This window comes from Barbus barbus (assembly GCF_936440315.1).
Source record: "Barbus barbus genome assembly, chromosome: 11".
Lineage (NCBI taxonomy): Eukaryota > Metazoa > Chordata > Actinopteri > Cypriniformes > Cyprinidae > Barbus > Barbus barbus.
In genome coordinates this window covers 29,545,990-29,561,821 of record NC_136739.1, presented here as the reverse complement: position 1 = coordinate 29,561,821, position 15,832 = coordinate 29,545,990, and the positions used below count along the sequence as shown (strand labels likewise).

The following is a 15,832-nucleotide window of genomic DNA, read 5'->3' as shown; positions in this document are numbered from 1 at the left end:
TATATAATCTGAAAGTTGAATAAATAAGATGTCTGGTTTGTTAGGATAGGTCAGTATTTGGCCAAAATACAGCTATTTGAAAATCTGGAATGGAACATGATCCTTACTTAATGTCCTAATGATTTTTGGCATAAAATAAAAATTTATAATTTTGACCCATACAATATATTTTTGGCTATTGCTACAAATATACCCCAGCGACCCAGCTTGATAGCCCTAGTCCACATTCACTTTCATTAAAAGTTTTATTCCATTGAACCACACAAAGGTGAGTAAATAATGACTATTGCTTAAGTATCTCTCTGGTTTGTTGCGTTTTTATATTGAACTGACTGAACCCTAGAGGTCATTGGTGTTACTCACAGCAGCTGCGTTCGTCAGATCCGTCGCCGCAGTCATTGTCTCCATCGCAGCGCCAGCGCAGGGGGATGCACTGGTGGTTATCACAGCGGAAATCACCCACCGGCTCACAGGTCAACTCCTCTGCAAACACAACACAGACACACACACACAAGCTAACGTTAAACAGAGCGGAAGTGAAGAGACAGACACACAGACCTCTGTCTCAGTCTCTCTGACATAAAATACCAGTACATTAGAAGACTGATAAATAAGAGCTTATTTAACACCTAACAGCATGTGCTTTAATAAAGAGATACTGATAACTATGAAGAGAGGAGATGAGAGGAAAGGAGAAAAAAATAGGAAACTTAGAAAGAAGAGAGGAGATGAGGACAGGTGAGATGACAAAAGAACAGAAGGAGAAAAGAGAGTGAGATGTGATGAGAAGAAAGGAAAGATGTAAATCAGAGGAGTTTAGAATAGAGAAGACAAGAAAAGAAACAAGAAGAGATGAAAAGTATAAGAGGAGGAAAAGGGAAAAGATGAGACAAAAATAATAGAAGAGACGACGTGAGACAAGACAGGGTTTCTGCAGGATTTGTGAAGACCTTTATAAGACCAAGTAAAGAAAGTTTAAAGAATAAATGAAAGGGGATATTAAATCAAAATGAGTTTTAATACAAATGAGTTTAAAAACAAATATCTGCCAATACGGTCAGAAAAATAACCTTTTCAAAGGGAAAACAGGTTTATGTATCCTACTGGCAGATATTTGTTCTTGTTTTAAGCATAAATGCACTTCAATTTGTTACATTTCTCAGACTTCATATTTTGCATCTCAAGTATGAATCTTGATTTAAATATTAGGTATTGGTATACAAAATACTGCAGTGCAATGCAACATTTAGTGCCATGACTTAATGAATTTAAGACTTTCTGCTCTGATTTAATTTGTGGAAGGGTAAGTAAGACTTTTTAAGGCCTTAGAAATGAATGCAGAGTTCAAAAATAGATGAGAAGAAAAGAAAAAACAAGAAAACTTGAAAAGTGCTGAGATGAGAAGGAGAAAAGGTGAGATATAATGAGATGAGGGTGAAAAAAGTTCATGAGTGAATGAAAGGAGACAAGAATAGGTAAAATGAGATGATTGAAGAGGAAAAAATAAGAGAGCAGAATAAGTGCAATGAGAAGAGACAATGAGAGGAGAAAAGGAGACAAAGTGAGGTGAAATGAGACAAGAGGAGAAGAAAATTAAGAGGATTGAGAAAATTAGAGGAAGTACTGAGGCATAAAATATGTACATTATTATGGACAGAGGAAAGGAAAGAAGAGGAGGAGATGAAAAAGCACACTCAGCGGTGCCCCACCTGACCCGGGCGGCACATTCTTACAGTCAGATTAGGGCGATCTCTCCTCTCTGTGCAGGATGGCACTAATGGAGCGAGAGGGAGCTGATAAAACCCGGGAGAACCGGGGCTACGTGTGTTTACTGTATACTGGTCAGATTACTGACAATAGACCAGTAATATTACAGTAAAACCTCTCGACCCTTACTGAAACAATAATCACAACTGCACACACACACACACACACACTGGTGCCTGACACAGACATACCTAACACACACATAAATCAGTGGTGTGGCCCCAGATAGGAGGTGGGGTCACTGAGGGCCCGTCCATCACAGACAGACTGAACTAACACTCACTAATGTGGCGCTGGAGTGTGAGAGGACGAGTAACTCCTCATGATTTCAATCCATCACACACACAACAGCTTTATACAACACCAGTGGTAATGGGAGCACTACAGACTCATTTTACTGAATTTGACAGAAATTTAAAGATGGTAGTAAATGTTAGTCATTTCTGTTAAAGCCAGCATGGAATGGAAACTCCATCCAGTTTGTGGCATTTTTTTTTGAGTGAAACAGCTTATCGAACAAGAACAAAAAATGTAGCATGGGATTTGATTCTATCGGTTGTTGATTGGATTTTAAAAGGTGAGTATTGCATATATTTAATTCTTAATAAAAAATGACAACATGAAAAACATTTTTTTTATGTTAATATACAAAGCTAACAGCCGGACATGGAAAAAATAGATTTTTTTGCAGTCTATTTTCAACAAATCACTATACTGATTTACCCTTTTTATTCATTTTTTTTCAAACAATTTGTCCTTTTTAATGTATTTTTATTCAGTATTATTAATTCTAATATAACTTTACTCTTTTTAATAAATATCTACATTTTTGTGTTGTACGCATTGCTGTGTGAATAAAAACAGTTACACTGAGTCAAGCTTTGAATAATTCTTACATTTTTATTTTATATTTTAATTTATATTTACATTTAGCACAAGCTTTTATCCAAAGCAATTAATCTCAGAGCCAGCAATATTCAAAATATATAATGCCAGGTTTATTAGAAAACTAGATTAAAATAATTTTTATATCTAATATTTAATATCTGTTTCTGAATAAAAATGGCATTTTTGTATAGTAATTAAACATTTTTCATCATTCTAATACTTTTGCTGTTATTTTATTTTTTTTATTAATAAATATCTACATTTTCAGTTGTAAACAAGAATATTGTTTTCTGTCATGTAATAAATTTTCTGTCATGTAATAAATTGTTTTCTGTCATGTAATACTTTTTCATAGTAATTTTACATTTTTAAATTTTATTTTTTAATAATTTTAATATTACTACTTTATTAATAAATATATACATTTTGATGTACATAAATATGTACATTTGCAGTCATGTTTTCAGTCGCGTGTTGTCTGATGTCTCACCACAGTTTTGTTCATCGCTGTTGTCCCTGCAGTCGTTGTGTCCGTTGCACACGGCCCACAGAGGAACGCAGCGGTAGTTTGTGCTGCAGTCAAACTCTGTGTGATTGTCACATCTGTACGCCGGACCCACTGCAAACAACATCCCACAGATGATTAACAACAACGAACAATACTAAGAAAGGAGATTTAAGGTCACTTACTGCATAACATTTTCTTCCTCTAATTTTAAGCAAAACAAATGCATTATAACGCTGCAGTAATGAGTGGGCAGCTCACTGCATTCGTCGATGGGCTCGTCGGAGTTGTCGCCACAGTCATCGTCCACGTCACACTTCCAGCTCTGTGGGATGCAGCGGCCGTTCCTGCACTTGAACTGTCCGGGTCTGCAGGTCCTGCTGGAGCAGTGAGCGGGATCCTCGTCAGATCCGTCGCCACAGTCGTTCTCCTCGTCGCACTGCCAGGCTTCAGAGATGCAGCGCTTATTGGCACACTGCCACTGATGAGACTCACACTGATGCGTGGCTGAAGTGCAGAAGGAGAGGAAGATGCATTTCCGAATACATGGCAAAAGTTTAATCAAAAGTAAATATCAGAATAGCAGGGTTATTATAGTTCACTAAAACTAAAACTGTAACTAAAATAAAACCATTAAAAAAACATAAAAATAAAATAAACGTTAACTGAAATAAAATAATACACTTTTTTTATTTCAGCTAGTTGCCGAGGCAACATTTTAATTTTAATTTACTTAACCTGATTTGCTAAAATAACTATAACAGAAATAAAAATGAATAAAACTATAAAAAAAACTAAAACTACTACAAGACAAAAACACAACCAACGCACTAAATCTTAAACAAAAAAGAAAAGAAAATGGAAAATATAAAAATAAGAAGTGATTAAAAATATGAATAAAAACTATAATACTATCTGAAGAGTACTTGTGTTTGATTTTTAAATAAATATTAAATGTTAGAAATGAAATAAATATAAATATTACACAGAAAAACTAAATTTAAGGTCAAGTATTAAAATTAAAGCTATACAGAAATATTAAAGCAATGAAAAATAACATAAAATCACTAAAACTTAAAATGAAAACAAAAAAGCTAATAAAAAATAATAAACAATATAATCAATACATCTCCGTTTTTAATGAAAAATGAAATGTTCGAATTAAAATATAAATATTAAATAAGATATAAATATTACATTATAAAATTTAAACTTGAAAATCTTAAATGTAAAATCAGAAATGTTGCCTTAGTGCAAAAAATACAACTAAAAATAAATTAAAGCTTAAGCAGGTTTAAAAAAAAAGAGACAAAAGCACATTTTCTTAAACTAAAATTGAAATGAAAACTGAAAATACAAAAACTTCAAAATAATTTAATAGTGCATAAATAACACTGGCATCATCATTCAAAACTGATCATCAAAGTCTTTTATTTTGGCATGTTTTCCTTTCATATAATAAAATGATGTTTTTTTTTTTTAAATACTGCTGTATATTACAACATTTTATTATGGGGTTCAAACCTACAACTTTTCTTCATACCCAGATTTTTAACCACTAGTCCACATCACCAACATCACTGCAGATACTGAAATGATATATATGATATGATGTGATATGATATGATAGTTTTTTTCCATACCACACAGCACAGTGTCCTCATCCGACCCATCGGGACAGTCCTGATTAGAGTTACACAGGAAGTGTGGGCTGGTGCAGTTTCCATCATTACACTGGAACTGGCCCAGTCTGCAGTGACGGACGGGACACGTGGAGGGTTCATCCGAACCGTCTCTGCAGTCCCGCTGACCGTCACACTTCCACCAGATAGGGATACAGCTTTAGGAGCAAATACAGGGTTCAGTTTCAGTTAGGATGCTTGCTCATAAGGCAGCTGTCTATGTAGGTAGTATACAGCAAGGCAGCTCTGTAGGCTTTGCAACTGAGTGTGCATGGAGACACTAACCGTTCATTGTCTGCGCATCTGTACTGTGTGCTGGAGCACATGGGCAGGCAGCGTGCAACGCCCCCTATCTGTACAGTAAGGAAGTGATCAGGACACTCGCAGGTGAAACTCTGACCTCCGGCTCGCAGAAGACACAGGTGAGAACAGCCTCCGTTATTGACCGCACAGGGATTCGTCACTACAGGGGAAAGATATAGTGTGAGTGAGAGTCTGCTAGTGAATCACACACACACACACACACACACAAAAAAGTTTCAGGTCTGTTCTGAATCTGTCCTGAATTATGCACACATAAATGCAAATAATAAAATGCAACTAATCATAATCATATCATAACTATCAACTTAAAAGTAATAGATGAATATTTTGAATATTTATTTTAATTCAAATACTGAAAACATTTATTTGTTTTCTAGGGAATTCATTTATTGTTCGCAATAAAAATATTAATTTATATTTATATTTCATTTTAAGAATGTTCTATATTATTCTTATAAAAGTACATTTAAAATAAGGTAAATTTAAAAGTCTCTAAAATCTAACTTCAAAATGTATTCAATGTTTTTTTCTTCAATTATTACCTATTATTAGTATAAAAGCATAAAACATAAATAAGTATAACACATAATAAGAATAATAAATAAATGCTAAAATAATTGAAAATAATAAATAGCTAAACATATAATCACAATAATAATTCTAAGAATATTATAAAATAAAATTTATTTTAATTTCACACATTAAATTCTACTATTTGATTTTAAAGACATTTTATTTAATTATGATATTAACAGAGAATTATAAGCAATAATAAAAAAAGAATAACCTTATATTAATTTTTAAATATTTCAGTGTTTAAATTTTTAAGGAAAAATTTGATATGGGGGCAGTCGTGGCCTAATGGATAGAGAGTTGGACTTGTAACCTGAAGGTTGTGGGTTCGAGTCTCAGGTCCGGCAGGGATTGTAGGTGGGGGGAGTGAATAACCAACACTCTCTCCACCCTCAATACCACGACTGAGGTGAGACCCTTGAGCAAGGCACCGACCCCCAACTGCTCCCCGGGCGCCGCAGCATTGGTTGCCCACTGCTCCGGGTGTATGTTCACTACTGAGTGTACACTTGGATGGGTTAAATGCAGAGCACAAATTCAGAGTATGGGTCACTGTACTGTACCACACACCACGTCCCCCTTTAGCAATTAAAATAAATATTATTTAATATTTTTATAATCTTATGATTATTTGTAAAAAAAAAATTCGAACACTGAAGTTTATTTAATGTTTAAAATGTATTCAATGTTTGTAATTAAAATAATAACAACAATAATATTATAAATACCAATTTCTCTTATGATTACCCCTATTATTCAACACCTTTGAAGGAATAATAGGGGTAATCTTAAGTAAATTGTTCTTATATTCAAAAACAAAAACATGATAAGAATAATAAATAAATGCAAAAATACTAAAATAAATGCAAGAAATAATTAAGCATATAATCATAGGAATAATTGTAAGAATATTATAAATTTATTCTAACTTCATATAGATTTAATCTCAATGTTAAAATCTAAGAACATTGAACTTTTTAGCAAATAATAGAGAAAAATGTTAAGAAAACGCTAAATTAATATTTATTTAATTTCAAATGTTGAATAAAATCCATACATTACATTTGGCACAGCTTTATTTATTTTGGTAAACGTGCGGTATTGAATTGAGTCGTTGTTGTTGCTCAAAGTAAATTGTGTAGTCAGTTGAAAACTACTGAGTCAGACTATATCCTCTTACAAAGAACCAGGATGTGGCTCCATATCATGTAGGTGTAGCTCCTCTTTCTAAAGAAAGCCACAGATAAAGAGTTTAAGCTCCCTGTCCTGGCCATTACAGCAATGATAAAGAGTTTAGTCTTTCCTGTGTCCGAGAAAAGACAGGCGAGCAGAGACTGGCGACATTGTGTCGGACTGTGTAAATATTGGCAGAGACCCTTAAGTGCCTCGGTGGACGTTTAAAGGAAGTGATAGCAATCTGACGTGATATACTGAGCGTCCCGCTCGAGTTACGCTGTCCTGGGCTCACCTATGGGCTGGCGGTAGGGATGGCACACGTGGATGTCGAACGGTCGGTGGGTGGTGTTGACGAGCGCTTCCCGTCCAGAGCCGTTGTATTTGTTACCCTTCTCCACCGTGCGCGTGTTCCAGTCCGTCCAGTACACGCTTTCCTCGAACACGGTGATTGCGAAAGGATGCGGCAGGACGCCGTCGTACACAGTGTGCCTGTGATTCCCCTCCAGATCAGAGAATCTGAGGAGACACATCCATTTTAATAATGTTTAACATGCTCATTTTGTGCAAAAAATAATGCAGCTAAACAACCTGCATAATTAGTCAAGACACAGCATCGTAAAATGGAAAAAACAATGTTGAAAAACAGTTTGAATGATGCACGACCAAATCTTCATTTGTGGGATTTGTCAGCATATAATGATAAATGTGATTAATTTAATCAAATTGATAAATTTATTTACATCATATTCATTAGAGAAGGATAAATATGACCATGGACCACAGAACCAGTCATAAGGGTCAATTTTTTGATATTGAGATCTGAATAAATAAGCTTTCCATTGATGTATGGTTTGTTAGGATAGGACAATATTTGGTTTAAGATTTGAAAATCTGGAATCTGAGGGTGCAAAAATATCAAAATATCGGAAAAACTGCCTTTAAAGTTGTCTAAATGAAGTTCTTAGCAATGCATATTACTGATCAAAAATGAAGTTTTGACATTTACGGTAGGAAATTTACAAAATATCTTCAAGGAACATGATCTTCACTTAGTTTCCTAATGGTTTTTGGCATAAAAGAAATATCGACCCATTTTTTTGGCCCATACAATGTATTGTTGGCTATTGCTACAAATATACCCGTGCTACTTATGACTGCTTTTGTGGTCCAGGGTCACAAATGCAAATTATGAAATGCTAACCATGCCGTATAAACAACAAAAAATTTATAGACAATGACTGTGAGAATATTCTGAATATTTAAATTAATTTCAAACATTGAACATATTTCAGTGCTTGATTTTAAGAAGGTATTTAATGTGTGAAATTCACTCAGTGTTTGCAATTAAAAAATAATATGAATTTATAACATTCTTAAGATTATTCTGTATTTTTCATGTGAAAGTAAAATCAAAGAAGTTGTTCAATGTTTGAAATTAAAATAAATATTAGTGGTTCTAATAATTGTTTCTTATTATTCATACAATAAAATAAATAAATGCTAAAAATGCTAATAATAATTCATTAAATATATAATAAGAATATAGTATAAATATTTATTTTAATTTCAAGAAATGGCTCAGTGTTTGACTTTTAAGGAAACATTCAGTGTTTGAAATGCATTCATTGTTTGCAATTATAATATCTTACCATTATTCTCTATTATTTGTACAAAAGTATATAAACATGTCCTTAAAATCAAACTTTGGATTTCTTTTAATGTTTGAAATTATAAAACATCAATTTGAAATAGAAAAACCTGCATGATTTATCATTTCCTTGACATAGCATTTTAAAAAAGATGTTTGAAACCAGCTTGTGATACAACAACCAAATCTAATATTGATCATTTGTGATTAATTTAATTCATAAATCATATACGACATACCATATTTAATTACATAAACTTGCAGTAATTAAATATTGTGCTCTCGATGACAGGTAGCCTTACTCGATGTAGTTGAGGTGAGCATCAGACCAGTAAAGCTTGTCATTGGTGTAGTCAATAGTGAGACCGTTGGGCCACTCGATCTTAGTAGTGATGATGGCCGACTTGTTATTCCCATCCATCCCGACACGTCCAATGAAGGCTTTGTCTCCCCAGTCAGTCCAGTACACATATCTGCACAAAGATGACATCTGATATAAAAAAATAGAAGCTAAAACAGATTTCAGCAATGTAAAGGCCACATACTGTACACTACTGTTTAAAAGTTTGGCCTTTTACAGTTTTACAAGCTCTTTTGCTCACCAAGGCTGCAATTACTCGACCAAAAATCCAGTAAAAACAGTAATATTGTGAAATTTTATTACAATTTAAAGGGGTCATATGATGCTTTTTTAAAGATTATTATTTTGTGTATTTGGTGTAACAGAATATGTTCAAAAAACACATTATTTTGAAATACTGTACATTATTGTAAGTCCTCTATGCCCCGCCTCTCTCAAGTGCTTCGTTTTCTACAAAGCTCCTCCTTCCGACAAGCGCAGTCTGCTCTGATTGGCCAACTGGCACAGTGCATTGTGATTGGCAGAACACCACAAGCATGAGTCGGAAGTGTAACGCCCCTTTCCATAATCGCGAGCTTCAGCTTTCAAAATAAATGTAAAGACGGTTAATAATGTCCTTAGTTTTACCATCAGTTCAAGCCCGAAATGGGAACAGAGTCGCATGACAGACACAGTGATGAAGCTCGTATGTTTGCACACAAGCCGCGATTGTGTGACCGTTTCTCCCTCTCTCACACACGCGAGCACACACACACACAAACGACGCTGTGCTGTGACTCTCTCTCTCTCACACACACACACACACGTGCACACACAAACATTTACACACACAATGCCCCAAATTCCGCATTTAAACAGTCAATAGCAAATACTTAAACTGATTCGGAAGCGCCAGATTGTCATAGCAAAGTCAGAATTACCTCCTCTCCTAGGTTCATGAAACGATCGTCCATAAAATTTCATGTCGCATTTTTATTGGTTGGTCAGTGAACGTGGATCGTAGCAGCAAACACACTGTGCGATGATCATGCTGTATCGTAGACTATCTTTAGTCGTAAAACTGTGACAACAGCCATCTTTGAACCTCTCTCACTGTACGACACGATAGGAGCCACGATCACAAAAATCGGCACGATTGACTCACGATGCCAAACTTTTGTCTGAGACAGCCGAAAATCATGCAGTGTGTTTTGGGCTTTACAGGTCTGAAAACTCACCCAAACTTTGGATGCAGAACAATGGCTCTGGGATTCTCAAAGCAGTATGTGTTATTAGCATCCACACAGTGTTCTGCTAACTTCCTCACAAACCGGCCGTCCAGCTCCGACACCTTCATGCAGTCAAGAAAGCTGTCGACCCAGTACAGCTTCCTCCCGACCCAGTCCACCGCCAGGCCCTCGCCATGCAAAATCCCATTGACCACCACCTCTCGTCCCGTCCCGTTAAAGAACATCCGCTCCAACACCCTCCGGCTCACATCGATCCAGTACAAGCGTCTGTCCACCCGATCGAAGTCCAGCGCCACCACGCTGGTGAGGCCCTGCAGAATGAGTGAGTAGGCCTCGCCGTCCGTCGACAGGTTGCGCAGATAGTAGCGGTTGCTGAAGATCAGGTAGGGGCTGATGTTGCTGTTTTGCCTGCAGCTGCGTCCGTCGGGTTCACGGAGGAAGCCTGGTGAGCACTTGCACACGTACGAGCCCATTGTGTTCTCGCACACCTGGCTGCACACGCTGGGCGTGACCGAACACTCGTCCACATCGTCGCACGTTTTGTTGTCGGACATGAGGCGGTAACCGTGGCGACAGGTGCAGATGAAGCTGGTGGGAGTGTCGGTGCAGTTGTGGTCACAGTGGTGCATGGATGGGTCTGTGCACTCATTGATGCCTGAGACAATAAAACAGACAAATAATTTAGATTCTCTGTTCATCCTGAGTTCAGGGCAATGACGTGTTTTGTAAAGCTGCCCATTAATATATATATATATCTACACAGATTTTTTTAAACAAATAAGTTATAAAAATGTCACAACAAAACATGACAAAGTTATAACTATAAACTATAACTTTAACTAAAATTAAAATGAAAACAGAAATATGAAAATAAAAAAATTCTAAAATTCTAAATATTTATAAAAACTATAATATTATCTTAATGTTAGTAAAATAACACTGGCATATTTTACACAAATTGGCTAACCTGTTAACTTTGTTAACATGTCAACTATGAAAAATCAATTTTTATTTTATATTTAATTTATATTAAGTTTATTTAATTTGTAATTTTTTTTACTTAGGTGTTTTTTTTTTTGTTAGCTATAATAACCCTGATTTATCAGTCACATCACTTGCAAGAAAGAAAAAAATACTCAGTAATGCAATAATTTCATTATAAAACACCTTTCCTCACACTTTATGGACATAACCTTACAGATGGCCTCATGTCCTCTACTAGTGTTCACATTTACATTTCTATAAATGACAGTGTTTGACTTGGTGGTGATATCTGAGTTATTAAGCTTCAATGATGATTAAATTCCACCATGCAATGATGCAAATGACTTTACTTTTGTTAAAAATTCCAATGGATTTATAAATAAATTGCTCGTAAAGAGGGTATTTTGTCATTATTTGCATGCATTGCATGTTTACACATAAAAATGAGACACAAATATACATGTATAGCAAAATTACATCCAAGAATACTTGAAAAACACACTTAAGTACAGCACCAAAGTACAAATACAGGCCACAACATATCAAGATCCCCTAGACAAAAAAATAAAAAATGTAATCACAAGTGATCACATGATGCAGTGCTTACCACAGCCTTTCTCATCACTGTTGTCGTTGCAGTCGTCGTTCCGGTCACACACCTCACTGAGAGGTATGCAGTTTCCGTTGTCACACCGGAAGTTTCCGGGAGGGCAGGTGGGCGCTGGAGTCCTGCACAGGTGATCCAGCTCGTCGGATTCATCCCCGCAGTCGTTGTCCCCGTCACAGACGAAATCCAGCGAGACGCAGCGGCCGTTCTGACAGGTGAACTGATGCTGTTGGCACGGCTGATAGGTGCAGCCCTGCTCATCACTGCTGTCTCCACAATCATTACGACGGTCACACCTAACAGACACAACACACACAGCAGGGAATTATGGGAGAAATTGCCCTTTTTCATTGGAATCAATCACCAAGTTTTGTAAAAACACTGCAAATTAATTTATAATTTTATTTATAAAGTTATGAACATATAAAAAGTGGTGCTGTCTTTCACAAATAAAAATGGAAAAATAAATGAATTACAATTAAAATAATACAATATAATACATTATATAATACATTATTATTATTATATAATACAATATAATGCATTATTATTATTATTATCATCAAATTTCACCCTCATTCATTCAAAATAAATAAAACTAAATAAAAATGTATTATATTTAATACAATGCATTATACAATATATACAATGCACAAATTAAAATTTAAAATATTAAGAAGATCAGGCCCTTTCTCTCGGAACTTGCTGTCCAGACTTGACTATTGCAATGCTCTCTTGGCAGGTCTTCCAGCCAATTCTATTAAACCTCTACAATTAATCCAAAATGCCGCTGCAAGATTAATCTTTAATGAGCCGAAAAGAACGCACGTCACGCCTCTGTTCATCAATTTGCACTGGCTACCAATAGCTGCTCGCATTAAATTCAAGGCATTAATGTTTGCCTACAGAACCACCACTGGCTCTGCACCCCTTTACCTAAATTCTTTACTTCAGACTTACGCATTATTGTGCCCAAAAAGACGCACAAAAACACTTTCACTGACTTTTTCATTAACTGTTCCCATCTGGTGGAATGACCTGCCCAACTCAATCCGAGCAGCTGAATCCTTACCCATCTTCAAGAAACGGCTAAAAACTCATCTGTTCCATCTTTACTTGACCCTCTAACTCTAGCACTCTCTATTCTAATTTTATTTGATCTATATGTCTTTTTATTTAAAAAATAAATAAATAATAATACTAATAATTATCTGTACTGCGTTAGGCTAACCAAGACTTATAATAGCACTTGCACGTTGTTGCTCTTTTGTTGGTTTTGATTGCTTCTTATGTCCTCATTTGTAAGTCGCTTTGGATAAAAGCATCTGCTAAATGACTAAATAAAAAAATAAAAAAATATATAATGCATTTAATTTTGTTATTATTATTATTATTATTATTATTATTATGCAATTTGACCCTATTTCATCAATAAAAATTATTAAAATTATTTTAAAAACTATTTAAAATTTACAATTTAAATCATACAATGCATTTTCTATATTTATAATAATAATAATTATTATTATTATTATTATCACATTTCACCTGCTTTCATTAAATAATAAATAAAACTAAATAAAAACTAAATTAAATATATTTAATGCATATATACTGTGTATATATATATATATACCCATGCAATGCATATTGCATGCATATACAATATATACAATGCACAAATAATATAATGCATTTATTATTGTTATCATTATTATTATTGTAATTTCACCCTATTTCATAAAACAAATTATAAAAAAAATATTTTTAACTATTTAAAAAATTACAGTTGAAATTATACAATGCATTTTCTATGTTTATAATAATAATAAATTATTAATGTTATTAATAATAATAAAAATAATTCACAATGTTTATGTCTTTACATTTTATTATAATGTAAAAAAAAAAAAAGGTTCTGCATATCAGTTATGAAACACACACACACACACACACACAAAAATCAGTACCAGCCATAAAAAACAATGCATCTGCAAACTTTTTTGCTCTAAATATAATTCTAACCTGTAGGAGCTGCGGATGCAGAGGCCGTTGTTGCAGGTGAATTCGTTGGCAGAGCAGGATCTGCGAGTGCAGTTCTGGTGCTCATCATATGCATCCGAACAATCTGCGTCTCCGTCACACACCCAGTCCCGTGGGATACACTTCCTCTGAGGAGGCCTGCTATTTATACAGATGAACTCCTGAGGAGAACAGGTACGGTTTGCTGTGTGTGTGAGACAAAACAAGAGCACAGAATTTAAAATTGACACATTTTGGCACAACATTTATGTTCAACCCAGCATAATATATTTGTGCAAAACTGTGTGACTGTGAATTCCATTACGGTTCTGTTGCAAAACCCTGTAAGCTGCCTACCTAGACAGCACTTTAAGGCATCATAGACTTCCAGCGTGAAAGCTGTTCCAAACAGAAGTGGATTTGCTGCTGTCTCATAAGATACCTTGTTTTGAACAGATTCGAATGCATCCTTTATGCAGAAAAGAACAGAATAATGGACTGTGACAAGTTCACTGAAAAAGTTTCTCCAATATGTCTGAGGAAGTGAGAGTGAGATTAAATTAATTCATATTTAATACAGTCTCACTATATTATATAATTATATTACTATGTAGACAATATCAAAAAACTAAATTACAAAAAAATTATAATTTAATTATTTAAAAAATATTAAATATGAATTGTTTAACAAATTATTTAATATATTTTCATAATATTAAATACACTAAATAATAGACTATATTAAATAATAATTTTATGTAGACTACATTACATAATTGTGTTCATTATTTAATAAAATAATACATACTGATTCAATTATTAAATACATTTTAATAATTTATGAAAACAAATATTAAAAATATTAAATTATGAGTGAATTTATAAATAATTTAAAATATTAATTTTTATTTTTATAAAAAGTATAATATAAATATAAAATATTTTCTAAAGAATGAAAAGTAAAACATAAAAATGAGCAGACTGAATAAAAATTGACAACTTTACCAACTATTTGTGTAGACTATGCATTTTTATGCAACATGTTGTTGAACAACATGTTAACATCAAGGTTTAGTGAAAACAAAACCCAAATCTCAATACGAACTTCAGCAAATTCTTTCACATTATCTAAACTATGCTATCCACATTCTACTTACAGCTCTATATTCCAAGTGTACGTCAACAGTTATCTAATTTGTGTCTGTTTTTACTTCTCCTATGGACATTTTTTAGACAAACTTGTTAGTTCAACTGAGTACTCCATTAAGGTACTGATCAGTGAAGTGACATAGAGCCAAGTATGGTGACCCATACTCGGAATTCGTGCTCTGCATTTATCCCATCCAAAGTGCACACACACAGCAGTGAACACACACCGTGAACACACACCCGGAGCAGTGAGCCATTTATGCTGCAGCGCCCGGGGAGCAGTTGGGGGTTTGGTGCCTTGCTCAAGGACACCTCAGTCGTGGTATTGAGGGTGGAGAGAGCGCTGGACATTCACTCCCCCCACCTACAATCCCTGCCGGCCCGAGACTCGAACCCGCAACCTTTGGATTACGAGTCCGACTCTCTAACCATTAGGCCACGACTTCCAGGCCACGACATCAGCTATGGTGTGACCTTGTCGAGGTGGAGAGGCTTGCGTGCTTCTATGATCCCGAGAGCTAGGCTGGAGGGAGCCTATGGCTCCTGGCAGGTTCAACCACACAATATTGGTCTTGGGTGAGGAGACGAAAGGCAGCACCTGGTCCTCCACGTTGGGGGTTCTGCGTGGTGCTAACAACGCCACCACGTAAAAAAACTATTATTATTACTATTATAAACTATTATAAAAACTATTACAGAAACTACAATGAGCAATCCTACCGACATCAGGCCCATAGTAGACCCTGGCCACCCAAACTCTTTGGATGGCAGTATGACCACCTCTGATGAAATCCGAAAGGAAGTCAGGAGTGCGAAAGAGGGCCTACTAGGTCCTAAAACCAAGATCCGCATTGGAGCATGGAACGTCCGAACCATGTTTGAGGCAATGGGCAGATATGGATGTGGTGAAAGAAACA

At 35.1% G+C, this 15,832-nt stretch overlaps 1 protein-coding gene across 1 annotated transcript in view; it reads right to left on the bottom strand.

Moving 5' to 3' along the window:
• Nucleotides 1-15,832, bottom strand: part of LOC306876874 (low-density lipoprotein receptor-related protein 2-like) — a gene marked incomplete at its 5' end in the record, with an annotated part of 108,373 nt that overhangs the window by 16,296 nt on the left and 76,245 nt on the right. Inside the window, 10 exons of the mRNA XM_079428315.1 lie at nucleotides 364-483; nucleotides 3,146-3,274; nucleotides 3,422-3,667; nucleotides 4,804-5,000; nucleotides 5,128-5,305; nucleotides 7,208-7,431; nucleotides 8,866-9,036; nucleotides 10,142-10,808; nucleotides 11,745-12,040; nucleotides 13,770-13,971. Of these exons, the coding sequence (XP_079284441.1) occupies nucleotides 364-483; nucleotides 3,146-3,274; nucleotides 3,422-3,667; nucleotides 4,804-5,000; nucleotides 5,128-5,305; nucleotides 7,208-7,431; nucleotides 8,866-9,036; nucleotides 10,142-10,808; nucleotides 11,745-12,040; nucleotides 13,770-13,971 (2,430 nt within the window). The remainder of the gene's footprint in view (nucleotides 1-363; nucleotides 484-3,145; nucleotides 3,275-3,421; nucleotides 3,668-4,803; nucleotides 5,001-5,127; nucleotides 5,306-7,207; nucleotides 7,432-8,865; nucleotides 9,037-10,141; nucleotides 10,809-11,744; nucleotides 12,041-13,769; nucleotides 13,972-15,832) is intronic.